Source organism: Nematostella vectensis, chromosome 3, assembly GCF_932526225.1.
Source record: "Nematostella vectensis chromosome 3, jaNemVect1.1, whole genome shotgun sequence".
Classification (NCBI taxonomy): domain Eukaryota; kingdom Metazoa; phylum Cnidaria; class Anthozoa; order Actiniaria; family Edwardsiidae; genus Nematostella; species Nematostella vectensis.
In genome coordinates this window covers 6,431,471-6,450,692 of record NC_064036.1, presented here as the reverse complement: position 1 = coordinate 6,450,692, position 19,222 = coordinate 6,431,471, and the positions used below count along the sequence as shown (strand labels likewise).

The following is a 19,222-nucleotide window of genomic DNA, read 5'->3' as shown; positions in this document are numbered from 1 at the left end:
ATTGTGTTTGTGTTATTTGGTTTATTGGATGCACGCAAGAAACATGAGTCATGTTTAATTACAATCTATGTATAAATTCAACAGAGTATATAATAAATAATAATTAAACCCGTTTGCGACTGGAACTAGATGTATTACCTAACAAAAAGATAAATGAGGAAAACATCTATATTTGATTGAAATTCACGGACACATATTATCTGTACTATCATAATGGAGCGATACAGCATTTTACCATAACGTGCGTCAACCTCTCTCATACAATTCATCTTCGAAAACCTCAATCACATAATAAATATACATATCTATGATTGAAAGGAATTGAAAAAGGAACAGTTACTTGCTTTCATTGTTTCTATAAATGAATGTTTGAATACAACCAGAAATGGGGGTAGGGAAATAATGTACCATAATTGCTAATGCTGCTATAATTGACGTGGAAGTGTGAAACGGGGTTTCCTATTGGTCTCTACAAGCAGACATTTCTACCTTTCTAATTCCTACATCAAGTGTATGTATTTTTTACTTGAAACCACACAGAAGATGGTATAATAAAGACCTAATACATTTATTCATGTGTATTCACCAATGGGCGTGGCCCTCATATTAAGTTCACCTCCTGTCGGTGGCCGCGTAGGCCCCGGTACATCACGCATCGAGAGTCTCCACCGCGGAAGTGATCCGTGATGTCCTCAATCGTGCGACCCTTGGTCTCGGGCACAAAAAAGAACGTGAAGGTCCAAAAGATGGCGACAAGGGCCATGAACACGATGAACGTGTAGGGGTACAGCGCAACCTACAGAGAGAAGTGAATAACGGGTCAACACGCACGTAAACAATAACAGTCGCGCACTACAGTAGGAACAAGCTACCGTAAATGAAACGCCCCTGCGTTTATTAAATTTCGATGATGCGAGAGGGGGGAGGGCGTTCAATACATAGGAGGCGTTAATTAGAGAGAAGCTTTAGGTACTAAGTTAAAACAATAATAAGCCCAAGTGCAGTGGGGTTCTAATTTCGGCCAGGATCACGTTAAAATATAGCCTGCGAAGCAAGTGTTTCATGACATTCTCGCTTATCATTTGTTTTTAAGCTGAGGGGGGGGGGGGTGTGTTAGAACTAGACCCTGTGTGCAGGGTTGACTGGGATACCTGTGGATTGCATCAGTTTGTTTGAGCCCCCCCTTTTTTCTACCATTAAAAAACATATTTAATTATGATAAATGGATATGTAAATGCCATCTTATAACACTGATTGAGGCAAGAAAGGTAAGAAACACCAGCTTTCCAGGCAGGGGAGGGGACTACATAAAAGTAAATGGGGGTTGGGGTTAAAAATGGCTTTGACACCATTTTACTTTTACACCATTTTACACCATTTTGCACAAAATAAACAACAAGACCTCTGTGCTATCATATTGTTAGGCAAAAATATTTTGGTGTCAAATGAGAGGGCTAGTGAGTCTAGTGTCATCATGTATATATTTTCCTAGTTGTCAAACACCAAACGCTATTTTTTAGGGGAATAGAGGGCATAAGCTAGCATAGAAAACAGAAATCAAATCTCAAATGTGTCACCCTCAATGTGCTATCTCCTGGGGGTAAATTTTCTGTCACAACCAAAAATAACCATATTGTAATATCAGTACTGTATATTTTTTTTCATTGTTATGGCATTTATGATTTTATTATGCAAGTGCAAAGCAAACAATAAGATCTATTTATGCTATCATAATGTTTAGAGAAAAGTATTTTGAAGTCAAATGGGAGCGCTGAATTTAAACACTAAACCCCACCAACACAACAGAGTCCTCTAGTTTTTTATTGCACACGTTAAAAAAACATATAATGACATTCAATGAGGTTTCAAAAAGGTTTTATCTTAGAAAGAAGAAGAAGGAAAATCAAATCAAAGGAAGGCATGCATTATTATTATTAGCAACAAAGGACTGTGGAGGACAAAATTTTCCGATACCTCAGGGTTAGAGTAGACAAATTTTATAGGCATAGGCATTAAAACGCCCAGAGCCTTTTAACTTAGGCCTTGAAGCAGTCTTTATGTATCTGTATGCTATCTGCTACGGTACAGTAGTTGGGAGAATCGAGTCTGCCCTGTCTCTTGTGGAATCGCAAATCTTTCCACAACAAAATACAGGGTTAAAATTCCAAATTTAGTATGACTTTCAGCATTGGCATTATAGATAGCAAAGCCTTGATTCCACTTGCAGTAATAAAATAGCCAGCCTTGCCTTTTTGACTGCACAAACAACGAACATGTGCGCACTTCAACCCACTTACAAAAACACAGAAGCAACACAAACACGCGCTTAATCGAAAAAGCCTATATATGTGCAATCACACTGGATAACGGATGCGCAACAACCAAATGACTAACATATACGTATGCACAGCATCCCTGCTCGGGACAACTGGACTCTTATTGGACTCTGCACACAGCCTTATTCTGAGGTAACCGCATTACCTGCATCGAAGGGAATGCTATTCCGATAATAAAGTTGGTGGCCCAGTTGACAGTGGCAGCCACAGCGCAGGCTGCTGGCCGGGGACCCTGGGAAAACATCTCTGCCGTGATGAACCATGGGATAGCTCCTGCAAAGGTAGATTGACATTTGATTGACTGTGCAATAGCCCACCTCTCCCTCCAAATTGGCTACAGCCCTGTGCAATAGCCCCCTCTCCCTCCAAAGTAGCTACAGCCCTGTGCAATAGCCCACCTCTCCCTCCAAACTACCTACAGCCCTGTGCAATAGCCCACCTCTCCCTCCAAACTAGCTACAGCCCTGTGCAATAGCCCACCTCTCCCTCCAAACTACCTACAGCCCTGTGCAATAGCCAACCTCTCCCTCCAAACTAGCTACAGCCCTGTGCAATAGCCCCCTCCCCCTCTAAAGTAGCTACAGCCCTGTGCAATAGCCCCCTCTCCCTCTAAAGTAGCTACAGCCCTGTGCAATAGCCCCCTCTCCCTCTAAAGTAGCTACAGCCCTGTGCAATAGCCCCCTCTTCCTCTAAATTAGCTACAGCCCTGTGCAATAGCCCCCTCTCCCTCCAAACTAGCTACAGCCCTGTGCAATAGCCCCCCTCTCCCTCCAAAGTAGCTACAGCCCTGTACACAAAGGCCTCACCTGGCCCAATCATGAAGAAGACAACAAGCGTCAGTGTCGCCACTACTGCCACATACTTCATACCAGTGGACGACTGTTAAATAACAAATGAATTCATTAGATTCATGATCATTTTTACTTTCTACATCATTAGTTTATTTCATGCTTAAGGGCCTAGAGGTCTCAAAGGAGAATCTCAAAGGATTTTTTCATGACCAAATATATATATAAAAACAGGCCACGTTGCATTTTTAGCAACAACCGTTTTTTAGCAGCAGATATTGATTTAAAATCTTCTGTAAAAATCATCTTATGTAAACTGGCACCATCCTAAAGAATCCAACATGAATTTCTTTTTGTCATGCACTTAGCCCATAGCATTCTCTAATAGGAACAATAATATTATTCATGCCCTAAGCGGTGCAGCTGGCGCCCCTTCAGAGCACTAATGGATGGATCTTCATACACACTATGCTCAATAAAAGACCCATTGTATCTGACATAGAGTTACTGCACCTCAAAACAAAAAGCAATCGTCATAACAGTGTAGAACAAGAACATTCCACCTAAACCAATCAGCATAAGAGTACGGCGGCCGAGAACCTCAACAAGTCTGACCTGAAAGCAGAGAAACAGGAACATTCAGCCTGAAGAAATTAGCATAAGCATGTGGCAAACTAATACCTCGACAAACTAGTTGGACCTGAAAACAGGAAAACGTCTGCGTAAAGTCAGTAAAGTATGAATATATACTGCCCACTGGCAGTTTAGATAGCCTGTTCCACAGGCGCTAGCTGCATGAAAACGGAAAAGCGGAGCTGCACTTCATCCAATAAATGGGGCTTTTCTGGGTGCTTTTCGAGAGCCTGTCCGCAGGCTACAGTTTTTAAACATGTGTGTACAGTAAGTTAGTTGGAAAACACTATCACTGGAAATGATACCATGGCCAAGCGTCACATGCATTTCTTTCACTTCTTCCCAAGATCAGGATAATGAAGTAGTGGTGATACATAAGAGTTTGGGTATGCTTTTGTTTCAAGGTCATATCTGATTGGGGATTGGAAGATTGGGGATTCTCTAATAAAAACTGGGGAGAGTTTTTTAAAGGACACTTACCGCAATTGCAGTAAACACTAATGCAACTACTCCTATCCCTGTGGTGGCCACGCGACTCTCAGGGACGCCCACTTTCTCAAATATTGAGGTTGAGTAATATAGGACCTGAGGATGTAGAAAACAATACATCACTAATAATCAGTGCTAATACTCAAGTTATTTGTATTCATCAAGAGATTTTCAAATCACAATATTTGTTAAACCTTATACAGTACATTTACATCAAACTTTATTCATCTTAGCATGCTCTCAACTTCAAAAAAGTGCAGCACAGTAACAATGGAAATGGTTTGAACCTTCCTAAAAATCCAACCATTTCAATATTGAACAAATAAAAAACTCTAAAACCTACAGCATTGATCCCACCCAGTTGCTGTGCCATCATCATGACGCAACCAATCAGCAGTGGCATTTGCAGGTCCCGTCTAACAAACAGTTGGAGGACGCTGACATGTTCTGTCGTTGCCTCACGGTCTCGCTCAATCTGCCAGGATCACAAGCACATAAAATACCAATTAGTACTTTCAGGTTTGAGCCCTATCATGACGATTTTAGGGTATTCAAAAAAACTAAAATACAAGCAATAAACACAATCAGTAGGGTACCTTCATTTCGTTTATATCCTCTGTAACATCATCCGTGGCTCTTAATTTTCTTAGAGCTGGTGGAAAATGAGGGCAACATGAATGTTTCCTTCCATCAAACATTCTACTAGATGACAACAGAATAGAGGGATCATAGCTTTTTACTGAAAATTAGGTTTGACCAAATTTTAATGGGGGTAGAGGAAAATAACTCCATATTATTGACATTCTGGCTTCCATAGAGTTCCACAGACTCAAAGGCAGAAGACAAGAAGGTAATGTTGTATTACCCCCTGCGTCTTCCCAGGAACTCTGACTGTAAATCCTTTCCTTAGCTTGAATTAGAGATACTAGGGTTGAGTGGCGACATGCATTTTTCACACATACAGTAACACCTATTGTATACTAGGAGGGGGGTAAACCCCCTAAGACCCTCCTCCTTACCCCAACCTCTGTTGAAATCCAAAGGCATTCATTGTGAGTCAGCCTACCCTCAACTGCTTGTAGCTCTTGATCCAGCTCAATCAGTAAATATCGAGGACTGTTTGGACACCATGGTAATGTTACTAACTGGAACACTGCAGGTAGAATACTGAACCCAAGTAGATATTGCCAACCCTTGCTTGTGCCAAGCACCTAGAGGCAGGATAAGTTAAACCTATGTTGATGCATAGAGGAAAACAACGTTTTCACTGATGGTGGCAGATTTTTTCATTACTAGAAGTATCTTCAAGATAGTTAAGTGCTCGGAGATTGGATTGTGAGATCTCGGGACATGATAATTTTACTCCAAAGTAATGTGTAATGCCTTGTTAGTGTTTAATAAACATTTCTTTCCTATACTGGTCGTGTTTGCCTTGTTTTGGCTCCCCCAGCAAGCTGTCCCTATGCATGTGTTATGACAAATGAGTTGACCACCAGAGCTACGTTTTTTCCCATCCCAGCTTCTCCACTATTTTATTATATAGTGTATCGTTGAAAAGGGTAAAACATATTCCTTGCTTCAGCTATTGCAGTCCATGCCTCCTCTTAAATTTGGAAATTCAGAGCCAGTTTTTCTAGCATTAGGACTGGATCGATAGCCATTACTTCTGTAAGAGTATTAAAAGTTTGTTCTAGGAATCTATGACTTCATTGTTTTAGCCAGGCAATAAAATTTGCTGAAAAAACTACCAGTTCTATTTTTAAAAACAACAAAGTTATTTTTGTAGTTGTTTGCAAGATCATTCAATTTCGATTTTTTTTTCAAATTGGGGGCAGCTCTTTTCAGTATCACTTTTTGTCTTTTTCTCAAATTTCTTTTTTTTAAAGACTGCATTAGTCTCTTCAAAGGAAGTCTAGATGGAGCGGGATCACTGACTTTCATTTGTTTTACGTCTTTTGTAAGTTTTCTGACAGAACTCCTGTAGTAACTTTTCATGCTAGTATTTATTTGAGCATCCTGAACATAACAATTAGGCAGACAAATAAATGAGTCTTAGGTCACAGCAGCTTTTTTTAATTTCACTGGTGTCAATAATTGGCTCAATGGCCCTTTGTAACAAATTTCCACCCATCTTGGGCTCAATATTATATTCCTGCCATGTTAGGAATTGTGTCAGCTGATTTTCAGATTTGTACAGCATTGAATTGCATTTGAATAGCATTAGAACAGTATTGTATGATTTTGTAGGCTGTTTCTTTACCCAAAGCCATACAGCCATCAGGCAATAGGGTTTGGACTGATCATTGAATCCAATACCCCACCAGTCCATAGGCATTGGGTTGATTTTACACCCGCCGTAATAAGCATTAGGTTGATTTGTATACATACCTTCATAGGCATTGGGTTAGTTTGACAAGCCCTCTGGCAAATAAACACTCCAGATTGGAGGAGACTTGACCACAGACAGTCATAAATTTCTGTGAATATTTGGCAATGCCAAACGTCTAGCCCACCTGTAGGCTTTGGTAGTTTTTCGGCACGAAAACCCCAAAAACACGGAGTTCACATGCCGTGGAATGCGAACTCCGCGTTTTCGGAGTTTTCGTGCCGGAAAACTATCAAAGCCTACAGAGGTAGGCTATGAAACGTCTCGTGTTTTTTTGTTGACAGCATGGCCAGTCACGATCAATGGATATCCATGCGAAATTCCCTCTATAACTCTATAAAACTGCAGTGAAAATGATCTCACACCAGTTAAAAATACACTTTGAAAGCTGAGCGAACTCATACGAAGGAAATTTATACAATTCATAGCTTGAACTTGCCAAAAAAACCTCCAAGATACTTTCGCCAAGATATGAGAAAAGTCGAAATCACATGACCCGGAGTCCGAACAACCAAAAGCGATTTTTGGAGCACCGACTCTACTAAACTGGCACGCATGCACCGTATGTAACACAGGCAATCCACACAAAAAAGACGATCGACTACAAAATTAGACTTGCTCTCCGCTCACTGTGCTGCTCCAAGCAATCAATATACCTGCTTTAGGCCAAAGATGAATCCTACAAGTAGGCCTGAGACAATCCCAAACTGGTTCAAAGTCCCTAGTGAGCCACGTAAATGAATTGGAGCAAGTTCTGACAAATAGATTGGAGCAATAGCTGTATTCATACCTGAAAATAAAATAAAAATTTTATGGTGGGTGTGTAGTTGTATTGACAGTGAAAGCTTCAATTACTTTGTTGGTGCATGTTCCTTTGGTCAAGTACTAGCTCCACAGTTAGCAGAGAAAGGAAGGCTGGGAAAAAATTAAAAATAGTGGGTGCCAAAATTTATTATGAAAATTGGAAAATTATGGTTAACTTTTTTATAACCTGTGAGACAAGTGTTGAACAAAGTACGGGAACCAGTGTATCTAAATTCCAAACTGTCATGGAATGGGCAGATCCTTATTATTAGGAGTGAACTTATGTAGATGAAGGCAAGCATGCATGTGTTCATGTTCATGTTATTTTTTATCAGTCCTTTTTTGTTTACTCACCACAGTTAATTCCAATGACAAACCTCCCAACGGTCAAGAGTGGTGATGTTTTGGCAAAATATGACAGGAACATCAGTAGGGCCCCCACAATAGCGAGGCCATTATTGGCTAGTAGCGATCGCTTTCTGTAAGAAGCAAAAAACACAATTTTAGCGGAGCCAGCGCGGAGCCCCATAGGTATAAAAATGGTCTATAACTAGGGGACTCAGTTTTGTGGTCAATGACGTCATTGTCACAAGCTGCCAGCCAGCCAGCCAGCCGCGATCTGCCTCGGCACAGGCCTCCAGAGCGTGCAAAACAATATGGCGGATGAGTATTTCTGCCCCTCTCAAAAACACATGAAAACTGACTGCAGAAAAGCCAAGAATTGTCTAAAAAGAAGTGCTTGAAAAAAATCATTAGTGGGAATGCTAACCACGGATATGAACTTGTCTATTTATGTGCAAAAGACTGTGTAAAAGCATGGTTGAAAGTTTTGAAGAGTCAAGTCTTGTGCTAGAGTCAAGGTCAGCTGAAATTTCAGAGTAAACAACAAAGATAAATAAAGAAAAAACAAGCTAATTTTATGGACACATTCTCCGACAAGTGCTTCTATGTATTTGTTCTTGCACTGGCAGACGTAGGTAAGTTAGCGTATTGTATTAAAGTAAGCTTACTTAGTGGAACGATCTTTCGGAGTTATTTTCTTTTCAAACTTTGAACGCCTTTTTCATTGTTTAATTGAATTTATACTTTATAAGTACTTACCTCTGGGAATAAATATTCTAGGCTGTATTTATCAAATTCGATCTCTAAATCTGCCATTCACCATCTATCATAGGAAAATTATAACTACTTTTCATGAATGAATTGAATAATAAGTTACCAGAGCTGTCAACTCTGTCACAAGATTTTGGACCTCATCTTAACCTAATTTTTTATTCCACATATTTGCTGTATTTCATCCAATTTCACAAGATTTCTGTCCAAGTTTGGTTGACAGCTATGATATACTAGAGATAAAACCAAAAGTTATTTTTAATTCATTTCAATAAATGATTGGTCAAATTCTCACAAAGATGAGCAAGGCTTAAATGAATTACTTGGGTAAACTCCAGCTTTCTTTTGGAGAAAGAAATAGAGAACTGGTTTCCTAAAACCCTAAGTATTAGTAATTTGTGAAAAACAACATATAATTATTTGATTAAAACACTTGAAATTTAAATCAACTATTCTGGAATTCTGTTTTGATTTTTTTTTTAAAGGTGCACATACATATTAAGACCTTGGGAATCTGTTATTATGCCTTGTTTTGATACCACCTACAATATTTTCAATAACCCTGGGTACCTCAAAGTTTTCTTACAAACCTTAAAAAACTTCTTTTTTTTTCACATGTCACAGAATATAATGTGGTCCAGCACAGCAAAGTTCATATGTTCATTTTCTGTAATGGGTATCATTTTATAAAATTTTAGTTGGGACTATTTTTAGTTTTAGGTTTTATGAATTAGGTTTTTGTGGTATGATATTTGTATCCTATTTTTAGTTTTAGGTTTTATGAATTAGGTTTTTGTGGTATAATATTTGTATCGTAGGGAAATTACCAGTTTTTTTTTTCTTTGATGCTTTTCTCCAAACTTATTTAGGTTAATCTCAGCCAGAGATTCTGAAATCAAGCTGAGACACAAGCTGCTGGCTAAGAGGCATGACCCAGGGCAGGATGTACATGTAAGGCATTGGTATTTAATTTAGGTCACCAAAAATTAACACATATAAAGTAACAAAAAGTAAGATAATATTTTAATGGGAAAATTGTTCTAAAAAAATGAACCAGAGTTATAATTAAAGTAAAAAAACCTAGTTTTTTTCCAAGTTAGCCAGACAGGTTCTTGTATAATGTGTGGTAGTGACATTTAGGCTATTTATGATCATAAATAGTCTCTTGCTATTACAATGACTCATTGAGGTAGTAAGTTAATCATAAAAAATAACAAAAACAGGTCTCCTATATGATCCCTTAAGATCACATTTAAAACTATTTAGAAATCAATTTTCCTATTTCAACCTATTAGAAATTATAGGCTATATAGATGCTTATAAAAAGGATTCTAATTTGATAATTTTAGGTTAACAGGTTCATTCTAGGTTATTATATGTGGTTCTTAACTGTATAATAAAATAATGTACTCAGAATTTTTTCAAATATGTTGGAGTGCTTTCAATCCACCCTTAGCAAAGTTACATTTTAAAGCACAAGAGAGAAGGTTAATAAATATATTTTTCCAATATTTGAATTGCTTATTATAAAACTTACACAAGAGAAAGAAAATGATAAAGCCCTATCTTTGCAAGATAAGTAAAAGTAATTTAAAGAAGTAAAAGGAATTGGGACAGTACAGGCAGAGTACTTTTGAGTATTTTTACCTCAAATCCACTATGATAGTGTGATTTGCTGATATACTTATTAATGTATAGGAATTTGATATGTATTTGTTTATTGTTTTTAATTTTGAAGAGAAAAAAATTGCACCCAGTTTTTTTGTGAGGAACTTTAATTAATCCTCATTTTAAAATAAATATGACCTCCCTTCACACCTGGAAGCCTTCCCTGTTAATCAAAGCATAATTTTTTTTTGCTAATTTTGCTGTATCAGTTGTCCATCAAGTATAGTTTAGTTAATAATATCCTTAGTAATGTCAATAAATACTTTTTTTACCTAGAACAAAAAACATATTTGTTCTAAGTATTCCCCAGGAGGATTGGGAGAACACATTTTAATAGTAGTTGCAGTATTTATAGAACATGCAATCTTTATATGTTTTACATATGGTGCTGTTTTTGTGGGTGGTGGAACATGATGCATAATGAAAGTGCAGGGAAGGGGGGTTCTACACAACTTTATGCTGAAAAAATCATGCTGGTTCCGCTTTTAGGCAGTGCCTAAATCTATATATTATACAATTAGATTATGATTGTGTACTATACAAAAACTCCACAAAATTGCAGTTCCAGAATGCTCAGAAATTCCCCCTGCTAACTCTATAGTTACTATACCTGCCAAAGCGGTTAGCAAACAATGGACCTGCCAGTGCCCCAATCATGCCGCCAATAGCAAAGATGGCGACAGCAATAGACCACTCAAAGTCTGAGTAGTTCCCAATACTGCGAAAGTAAGTCTTTATATCCTGAGATGCAATGAACCAAGATAAGAAACTAGCATTCAATCAATGATGGTGTCAAATAATATGTAAACTAAATCAGGAAAATAGGGTACCAAATACTGAAAACTAAATCCACTTAAAACTAAACCCTGTGCCGAGGGTCAAGATCAACAACACTACAAAGACAACACAGTTATCTAGATTTTATTGGAAATGTTCCATAAAAATGACATTCAATGAGGGAAATAAAGGTATTTTAGGGAAATAACAAAACTAATCTAATTTTTTATTTATTTTGGTGATTACCAAACTACCAAAAAAATAAGCACCAAAGTACCAAAATAATTTAAATATCTTACAGTACAAGATTTTTTACGCTTACTGCTCGATATTCTGATGGAACAATTTAAGTTACACATATGCCAGGCCTGCACCCAGGGGGGGTGCGAACGCACACACCCCCCCCCCCCCCACAACGGCCGAAGGTCCTCTTTCGATTCTCAATGGATGGTCAAAACTATAAAGCATAAGCTGGAAAACTCTGGTATGTAGTCAAAAAGCATAAAAAATTCCACCAAAAAATTTGTTTTTTAGGGGGGTGGTCAGATTTTAATAAAAGTACTCATTCCCACCCCTTTCCCCCCCCCCCCCCCCCCCCCCCCCCACCCCCGTAAAAATTAGGCCTCACATGGAGTCTCCGATCTCTTCGGGACACAAATGTATTAACACAAGTAAATACAGTGAAATCAATCCAAGCTCAGATGAATTTCCACAATAACTTGGTAGAAATTGAGGCTATGGTAAAATATGCAGTTTTTAAATCGCGAACCGGGCCTTCGACTCCACAAATAACATGGATCAAATACCCAGGAATTTCCAGAGGGGAGGTGGGGTAAAATGCCCTTTTTCCTTAACAGTTACTGTATTGTTTTCCAGGGGGTTGGAAATTCGAGAGGGGTGGGGGGTCATACCTAGGAGGGACTGCTCGCTTTTGAAAGTAAGTTTGTTGTTTGCTTTTAGAAATTATGGCCCGTCAAATATCAAATGGCCGTGGTTCCTTATCTTTTAGGGACTTGCTCCGATAGTTCACACTGCAATAATACTCACTCGCCACGATTGTTAAATTTAAGTTACTAACAAATGCTTTTAACGATCGTCTTTGTTAATTAATCGATTAATGCAAAGGCAATCTTAAGATGAAATAATCTTAATATTTAAATAAATCGATTTTGGTCATTCAAAAAGTGAGAATAATATGCTACAAACTTCGATAACTTGAACAGCTAAATGATACAACATCACTGTTGCTTCGAAGCCTAGTGCAGCTGATCAGGGAGTCCTTGAGCTGATCGAGTGTTGTTATGTCATTCACGGGTTTGACCACACTTCAAGCACATGGCGTGAAATAAGGTCCGCCAAAACTCAAATACCCAAGAAAGGATACCCAACCGACATACTAGCTCTCACAACAAGTATTGACAAGCATTATTTTTACATTATTAAAATTATTTTACCTGCTCTGGGGCGTTGATGCAAGACGTGTTGTAGCCAAATTGAAACGAAGACCCTAGTATGCAAACAAGCGTAGCGTAAGCTAGCCAGAATGTTAATTTGCCTCCCTTTACTCGCTTGCTGCTTTCCTCGTCGGGATTACTTGCTCCTTTTGCAATCGCTTCTTTGTCAGGCATTATATTATTCTGCTCAGTTCGGTAATGACAGCTTTAACAAAAATGACACCAAGCGCCAATTCGAGTGTCAACGATTGATGTGAATGGCGACGAGAACCCGCGAACATCACACTGAGTAGTAGCGGCTCAAAATGGAAGAGCTATGTCACGCTAACGGCTCAAAACGGAAGGTCTATGTCACGCCAACCAACAGGCATAGCAGGGAAATGGGGACAAGTGTCAGCGTGTATTTTGGTGATTTTGGTGATGCTGAAGTTTGCATTGTGTTCTATCTAAGGCGGAGTCCTGAACAGTGTTTGAATCGGGATTGGCCAGAGAACACGCAAAATATAAACACCTGAAACTACCTTGGGCAAGCAAGCCTAGCATCATCAAAATCATCGGTAGCTTGTAAGGGCTGGTCATGTGTAGTTCCAGAAAATATCTATACCCTTCCCCCCTATTGAGGGGATTGGAAATTCCTGGGGAGGGGGGGGGGGTAAAATGTCCTTTTTCCTTAACAGTTACTTTTTTTTTCTTTCCAGGGGGTTGGAAAATTCCAGAGGGGTGGGGGGTAATACTCCGACCCCCTCAATAGGGGAGGTATGGATCACAATACTGAAGAGGGAGGCAGTCTACCATATAATTGTTCTGTTATACGGCGACTGGCCGACGTCCGAGATATTTAACTGGCTTATTTTAATAAGCATAAACATAGCCGTAGCAGGCCTCGAATTATTGGGGGGGGGGGGGGGGGCACGGTACACGAAAAATTAAGAAAACAATGGGGGTCACAGCCACGCCCCTACTGGTCATTTCCTTTTTGAAAATATTAGGGGGGCACGTGCCCTTCCCCCTGCTACGGCCATGTAGCATGTTACATGGTCTGTGCCTAGTAAATAATTATTTAAAGAAAAAAAGACTGGGGGGAAAGAGAAAAAAACTCAACAATAGTTTACTTTTTTTGGAAAAAATCAAACAAGTTTCAGGGTATTATTGACCTGCAAGAAAACCCAAAAGAATTGGTTGTTGATTAGTGATTTATTTGACAATAAAACATTTGCCGATGCAAGAATAATGTTGTTTTAAAACGAGGCTACGCGCGCTTTCAAAAAACAGCATTCGGCCACTCTCATGATAGGCCTATGGCAAGCTGCTCAATGATTGGTTGAATGGCCATGATCCAATCGACAGTTGTCCAGCCGTTGTGGTGAAGAACGCGGGTTCCCCCCAAGGACCAATGTCGTCGCGGTGAAAGTGAGGAAGATGGGGAGAGGGGAGATGGGAGGAAGGAATAATAATTATAATTTAGCATTTATATATCGCTTATACCAACCATGTTCTAAGAGCTTCACATTTAAAATCCTAATGTATTCATGAACCATCTTGGAACTGAGGAATACAAGCTTCTAGAATTTCACATACGTTCAGCAATTCAAATTCAGGGCTGAGAAGCAAAAGATACTGTCTATGTCTCGATCGCGAATCGAACCCGTTTCAGCAGAGGTGAGAGGCGCCATACGCTGACGCGCTAACACACTGGGCCACCTGCGATTCCGAATAATCTTTATACGACCACTCTGCTTCTGTTCTTCCGGATTCCCGTATCCGGTCTGATTGTTCGAGACGGCCCCTCAAATCTGAGCACCAATGAAATGGAATTCAAGCCAATCTAATGCTTTCTTGACTAGTGGCCCTGCGGTAAATACAGTTTCTCTGAAAATTTCAGGTTGGGACGGGAGAGAAGCATGGCTAAGGCCTTACGGTAGCGAGTAGAGCGTATGGCGTAGAGGTAGGGGCAGCACGCCCCGGGGATATAAAACGACATACAAGTCAGAAACACCCACCACACCTCTACCCTGTTACTGGGAAGTCTAAAGGTGTTGGGCATTAAGGAGCAGTAGATGAAGCATGGGACGAGGCACACGCCGTAAAGCAAGACTGTCATGGCGACCGTGATGGCGGCTTTGTGCTCGTTCAGCTGACGAGCAGAGTAGGCTTGGACAACATTCAAAGAGTATTTCACGTTAGCATCTTCCTTCATTATTGTAACCTGAAAATATGCACAAGGCAGACACTTTTAGACTCGTATAAGCCACAAGAAGCGCGGAAGGCTACGCAACAATGAAAATGTAGTAGTAGTATTTTATGAAAAAACAAAATGTTGATCACTGCGCGCTTATATGAAATATGCGCGCATTTATAATGAATAAGCGTCAATCAGAGCGTACGACTTCTGGACGACGTATACGACGTATAGAAAGGATAAAATAATTCAAAATATAGTACAGTACATATAGTACATGGCTCAAAATTAATTTTTATTCAATGGGATTCATTTCCCTTGTGAATTTCTCAAAATTCACTAAGAACTGGCTTCCTAACGGAACGTTAATGGTAAGCTGCCCAAGTCCAGCCATTTTGTTTTCAGTAAAAGCAGGATGCCGCTATTTACTTATATTCATAAAATTCTGACTCTAGGGTCGATTGCTCAAGCGTTACTTGCCTTTCCCTGCCTCTTGATGCTCTTGTAAGAAAGCAAGGCGATTATCCCGATGGCCCCTCCAAGGGCTGGGTAGGTGACAAAGCAGTTGTATTTTCCGATCATGTGGAAGTACGCCAAGTGATAGACGAGGTATGGAGACTCCTCGAGATCCACCCTGTACACGAGAAATCCCCAGGGTATAGCGACAGTAAAGACAGCAACCCACACTAAGCCCACGGCAAGAAGAACCTGCAGGACAATAGTACGGTCGTGAGAATTGTAAACGGATTCGTATTTCCGTACGGAGAACTTTACTGTGTGTGTGTGTGTGTGTGTGTGTGTGTGTGTGTGTGTGTGTGTGTGTGTGTGTGTGTGTGTGTGTGTGTGTGTGAGTGTGCGGAAGAGAGACTTAGGTCTACCAAACTAAATCAAAAGGCAAGCACCCTTGCCAAGTCGTGAATAATAAGATGGTAATTTGGGACAAAAGCTTGGATTGGTGCATTTTAACCCATTTAAGGGTAAAATGGTATGTAGAGTTTGAACCAAACAAATAAATTTCTTGGCTTTATGTCGTTTTATACATTTACACATAGGGTATTTTGTCTTAGACAAGTGTAAACAATGGTAATACTGTGATGTTGGAATAACTGCTTCAGGTAAGTCTATGCCCATCTGATTGATTCCCTGGGGACTACCAGTCGACCCAGATACCATTGATGGAAAGGGGGCCTCTAGCCCTCCTTGGGTGATTTTGCTTACAGACATTTAATAAACTGATTCCTGCTCTTGGCAAACAAATTTCAGTCTAGAAATCTTATTCATGGAGACATTGGAAACAATGCTACTCGTAGCGGATTGCGAATAAATTCCGAATCCTAAATTATAAGAGCAAGAATGTGTGGAATTAATTCAGCAAGCATGCATGCAAGAAATAAAAAAAAGAATTTGGTGCACAGCCAGCAGTAGTAGAGGGGAAGTGGAAATGGCTTACCAGTGGCGTTTCTTAAGTGTGTTGATATATCGTGAAAGCTGAACTGATAACGAACGGACTTTGAAGCGAAACCTTCATTCAGATTCAGATAGCTATTTATCGAATGTGGCTCGATTTATTATTGGCAAGAAAGGCAGGAATGACGTCACCATGTTTTTTTACATGGTTTGGAAAACCGCTGACAAATTCGCTGGCTTAGCCGTAACGCTAAAACGTTACGACTTAAAAAGGAAAAGGCTAACCAGCAAAGTATTGTACTAAAAATGCCCAGTGGTGAGAGAGCTTCAGCCCCCCTCAACCGCGAATGGCGCTTTAATCGGAAGAGCCCCTGCCATCCAACAGCTGTCGGGAAAACACACAGAGACCCATGAACGCCATTATATACATGTCATCACAAATCATAAGCATTAACATATCATGAACTCCGATAACCCGCGAATAATCACCTTCTTCTTGGACTTCCAGGGTCCGTAGTACAGTGCCCAGTTGATGATGAGATATCTATCAGCCATCATCAGTAGCATGTTCAGAAGGTGCAATAAGATGACTGCGGTTCGAGATGTAAAGATTATCGCAGAACCCAAACGGCCTCCAAGCGTGTTGTGACCCAGGACTACCGCGGTCAGAAATAAAGGCATGTTGACCACCACATTCAGGAAATCCATCAGCGCCAGGTTACCTGAGCAATAGATTTTATTTGGTACCATCACTCTCAAAAGCCACACAATAACCCTGCATACACAAATTGTCATTGCAAACGGCAAAGACGATTGACAAATGGAAGTTCTACGGCACAAAGGACCCATTGATCCCAAAATATTTGCTACTAATTTAGAAAAAAATACAAACACACGACAACGTTACCACCTTCATTTTTACAAATTATTACTACCCATAAGCACCTTTCGGTGGTAGAACTGCTGCCAATTAGCAATTGTCATTCTCCGATGGCAACTTTTATTGAAATAGGTGTACAAGAGAAAGAAAATGAGAGCAGAACATACCTATAAGAATGTTAGGCACTGTTTGAAGGAACCGGAATCTTTTCAGCAGAATGCCAATACATCCGTTACCGACCACAGTGAAGGTCATAACTATCACGATGAGCGTTATCTGTAGTCCCAACATCACGTGACCAGGTTTGAAGGGCGTCGTAGCACTCTCAGAAGAATTGAGGGTAGGGGCCTGGGGGACACTCGTGGGACCAATCATCCTTTATCAGGTCTAGCCGTTGAATAAAAGTTAAATGAGAGAAATAGTAAAATAGTAACCACATTTTTTCTCATATCTCCTACCAGACAAGCGCTTAGTAGACATTATACCGTGCGAAGATGGTCTAGATTATGCGACTGATAATACACTAGCACTTCCGGCCCATGACACTGACATTATAAACGTTGTTTTCGGTAAACATATCACCCCTAAATATTTATATTTATTTGTCAACCAAACATTTTTTTCCATAAATTTCATGTTGCACAAGCGTTTATTACAGACACATTTGTGTGATTTTTTTTTGTGGACTTTAAAAGCACACTAGCATACACACATTGGCACCAGTCGGGCCAAGACGGGACGCTAGCACAGTCTATTACCCGTAACTGCACGACTGGTGCCAATGTGTGTATGCTAGTGTGCTTTTAAAGTCCACATTTATGTATACATACTCGCAAGGATATTTTGGCTATCCGACGGAGTTTTAGACTAGCAAAGGTCGCATGCGTGATCCGCACAATTGGCATCACGCTAGCCCGGTCGCAGCTCTAGATCCCACATGGATCTAAGCTGTGGTTTGAAGCACTTCGTTCGAGTCGAAGTCACCCTGCAGTTTTTTTTGCCGATGAAGTTTAACTGAGGCAACCGGCTATGCCATGCTGACGAGTCCTAATAAGGACGAAACAGCTGTCCATGGTTGCCGAACTGCACGGCAGGTTCTATATTTTTACCCTATGGCTGAGGGAGGGTCCGATTTTTTTTTTGCATATTTTTAAAAAATATCAGAGCACCCCCCCCCCCCCCCCGCTAAATAATAACATATACAACATTGCTCTTCGCCGCCGTAAACTTGGGACCATACGAAACGACGGGATCAAATCCGTTTCATGAAACGGAGTTTTCACGTCGTGCTTAACATCCAAATTTTAAGAAAAACGGTGCGCTTTTTTATGTCGTTTAGTTTTAATTTTCGAATTTTTTTGGCCCTTGCAGTCGTCGTTTTAAAAGGTCCCTTGTATACGACAACTTCCCATATATATAATTGAGCGATAAACCATTTTCTCTGTTTTGGAATATAGCACATCAATAATACAGCTTTTCATAAAGCAAAAAATATTTTACAACAACAGCATAAAGCAAATAAAAAGCGAGCTGAGCTGTACTTACATGACCAATAACAAATAACCAATTCGCTTCCAATATGTGACCAGGATCTTGATTCCTTAGTAAACTACTTTCAAAATCGATTGATGTACAGAGAAGAGATCGAGACTAATTTTTGGAATAACAGTCAATGTGTCAGGAAAGAAAAAGAAAGGAAGCTTGGCCGGCGTATAACGTATTCTTTCGGCTTGTACCAATCAGCAGCAAACTGTCCAGGAAAGGAATGCAGTTCGAATCTGAGCAGCCCCTACGGGCGGGGAGCGTTTGTGACCTGGACCACTGGGGGCTGTGAAGAAGTCTAGTCTAGTTTGTTAAATTTTACGAGTGATGTCGCGGGTACGTGCTGATAACCATATTTGGACAACGTGACAAAAAGGACACGGCCTATACTGCTTATATAACACAACAATTTTTTATTGAAAGGATTGTTCAAAGTAAGTTGTTTATATAAATAAGCCACAATTCTTTAGTAAACAGGTGAAACACTAGACAATAATAGATCTTTTTATTTTACACTTATCAGGCTGGTAAAGAGAGGTATGGATCACGTTTCACGGACCGGGCAAAATGGCTTTTTCACGTTTCACGGACCGAAAAATGGCCTTTTAAACCGTTTAATCACGTTTCACGAACGTCGAAATGGACGATTTCACGTTTCTCGTAGGCTGAAAAATGGCCAAATCTCGTTTCACGAATAAACCCTTTTTCACCCTGACTGACCTATGAAATGCTCCAAAGTTTGCCCTACAACTTCAACCCAAAACAA

At 39.9% G+C, this 19,222-nt stretch overlaps 2 protein-coding genes and 1 long non-coding RNA gene across 4 annotated transcripts; 1 reads left to right on the top strand and 2 right to left on the bottom strand.

The window, feature by feature from the left end:
• Position 1: 1 nt before the first annotated feature.
• On the bottom strand, positions 2-12,871 carry LOC5506486 (solute carrier family 2, facilitated glucose transporter member 3). Of its 2 annotated transcripts, XM_001627170.3 has the most exons (12): positions 12,449-12,871; positions 10,828-10,958; positions 7,791-7,915; positions 7,289-7,422; positions 5,313-5,457; positions 4,843-4,898; positions 4,590-4,721; positions 4,238-4,342; positions 3,638-3,739; positions 3,143-3,215; positions 2,482-2,609; positions 2-796 (listed from the first exon to the last, which is right to left on the bottom strand). In XM_001627170.3, the coding sequence occupies exons 1-12, from the start codon at positions 12,620-12,622 to the stop codon at positions 602-604; spliced, it is 1,500 nt and encodes a 499-aa protein (XP_001627220.1). In that variant the 5' UTR covers positions 12,623-12,871; the 3' UTR covers positions 2-601. The 2 variants fall into 2 exon arrangements, with proteins under 2 accessions (XP_001627220.1, XP_032230772.1); XM_032374881.2 differs by lacking the exon at positions 10,828-10,958 and having other exon boundaries at positions 12,449-12,586.
• LOC125561254 lies at positions 8,330-9,500 on the top strand. Its single transcript, XR_007307284.1, has 2 exons — positions 8,330-8,413; positions 9,419-9,500. It is a non-coding gene; the product is annotated as an uncharacterized LOC125561254 (long non-coding RNA).
• Positions 12,872-13,623: 752 nt separating the features above from the next.
• On the bottom strand, positions 13,624-18,761 carry LOC5506490 (bombesin receptor subtype-3). Its single transcript, XM_001627171.3, has 5 exons — positions 18,460-18,761; positions 17,082-17,301; positions 16,524-16,756; positions 15,108-15,335; positions 13,624-14,654 (listed from the first exon to the last, which is right to left on the bottom strand). The coding sequence occupies exons 2-5, from the start codon at positions 17,287-17,289 to the stop codon at positions 14,289-14,291; spliced, it is 1,035 nt and encodes a 344-aa protein (XP_001627221.1). The 5' UTR covers positions 17,290-17,301; positions 18,460-18,761; the 3' UTR covers positions 13,624-14,288.
• Positions 18,762-19,222: the final 461 nt, after the last annotated feature.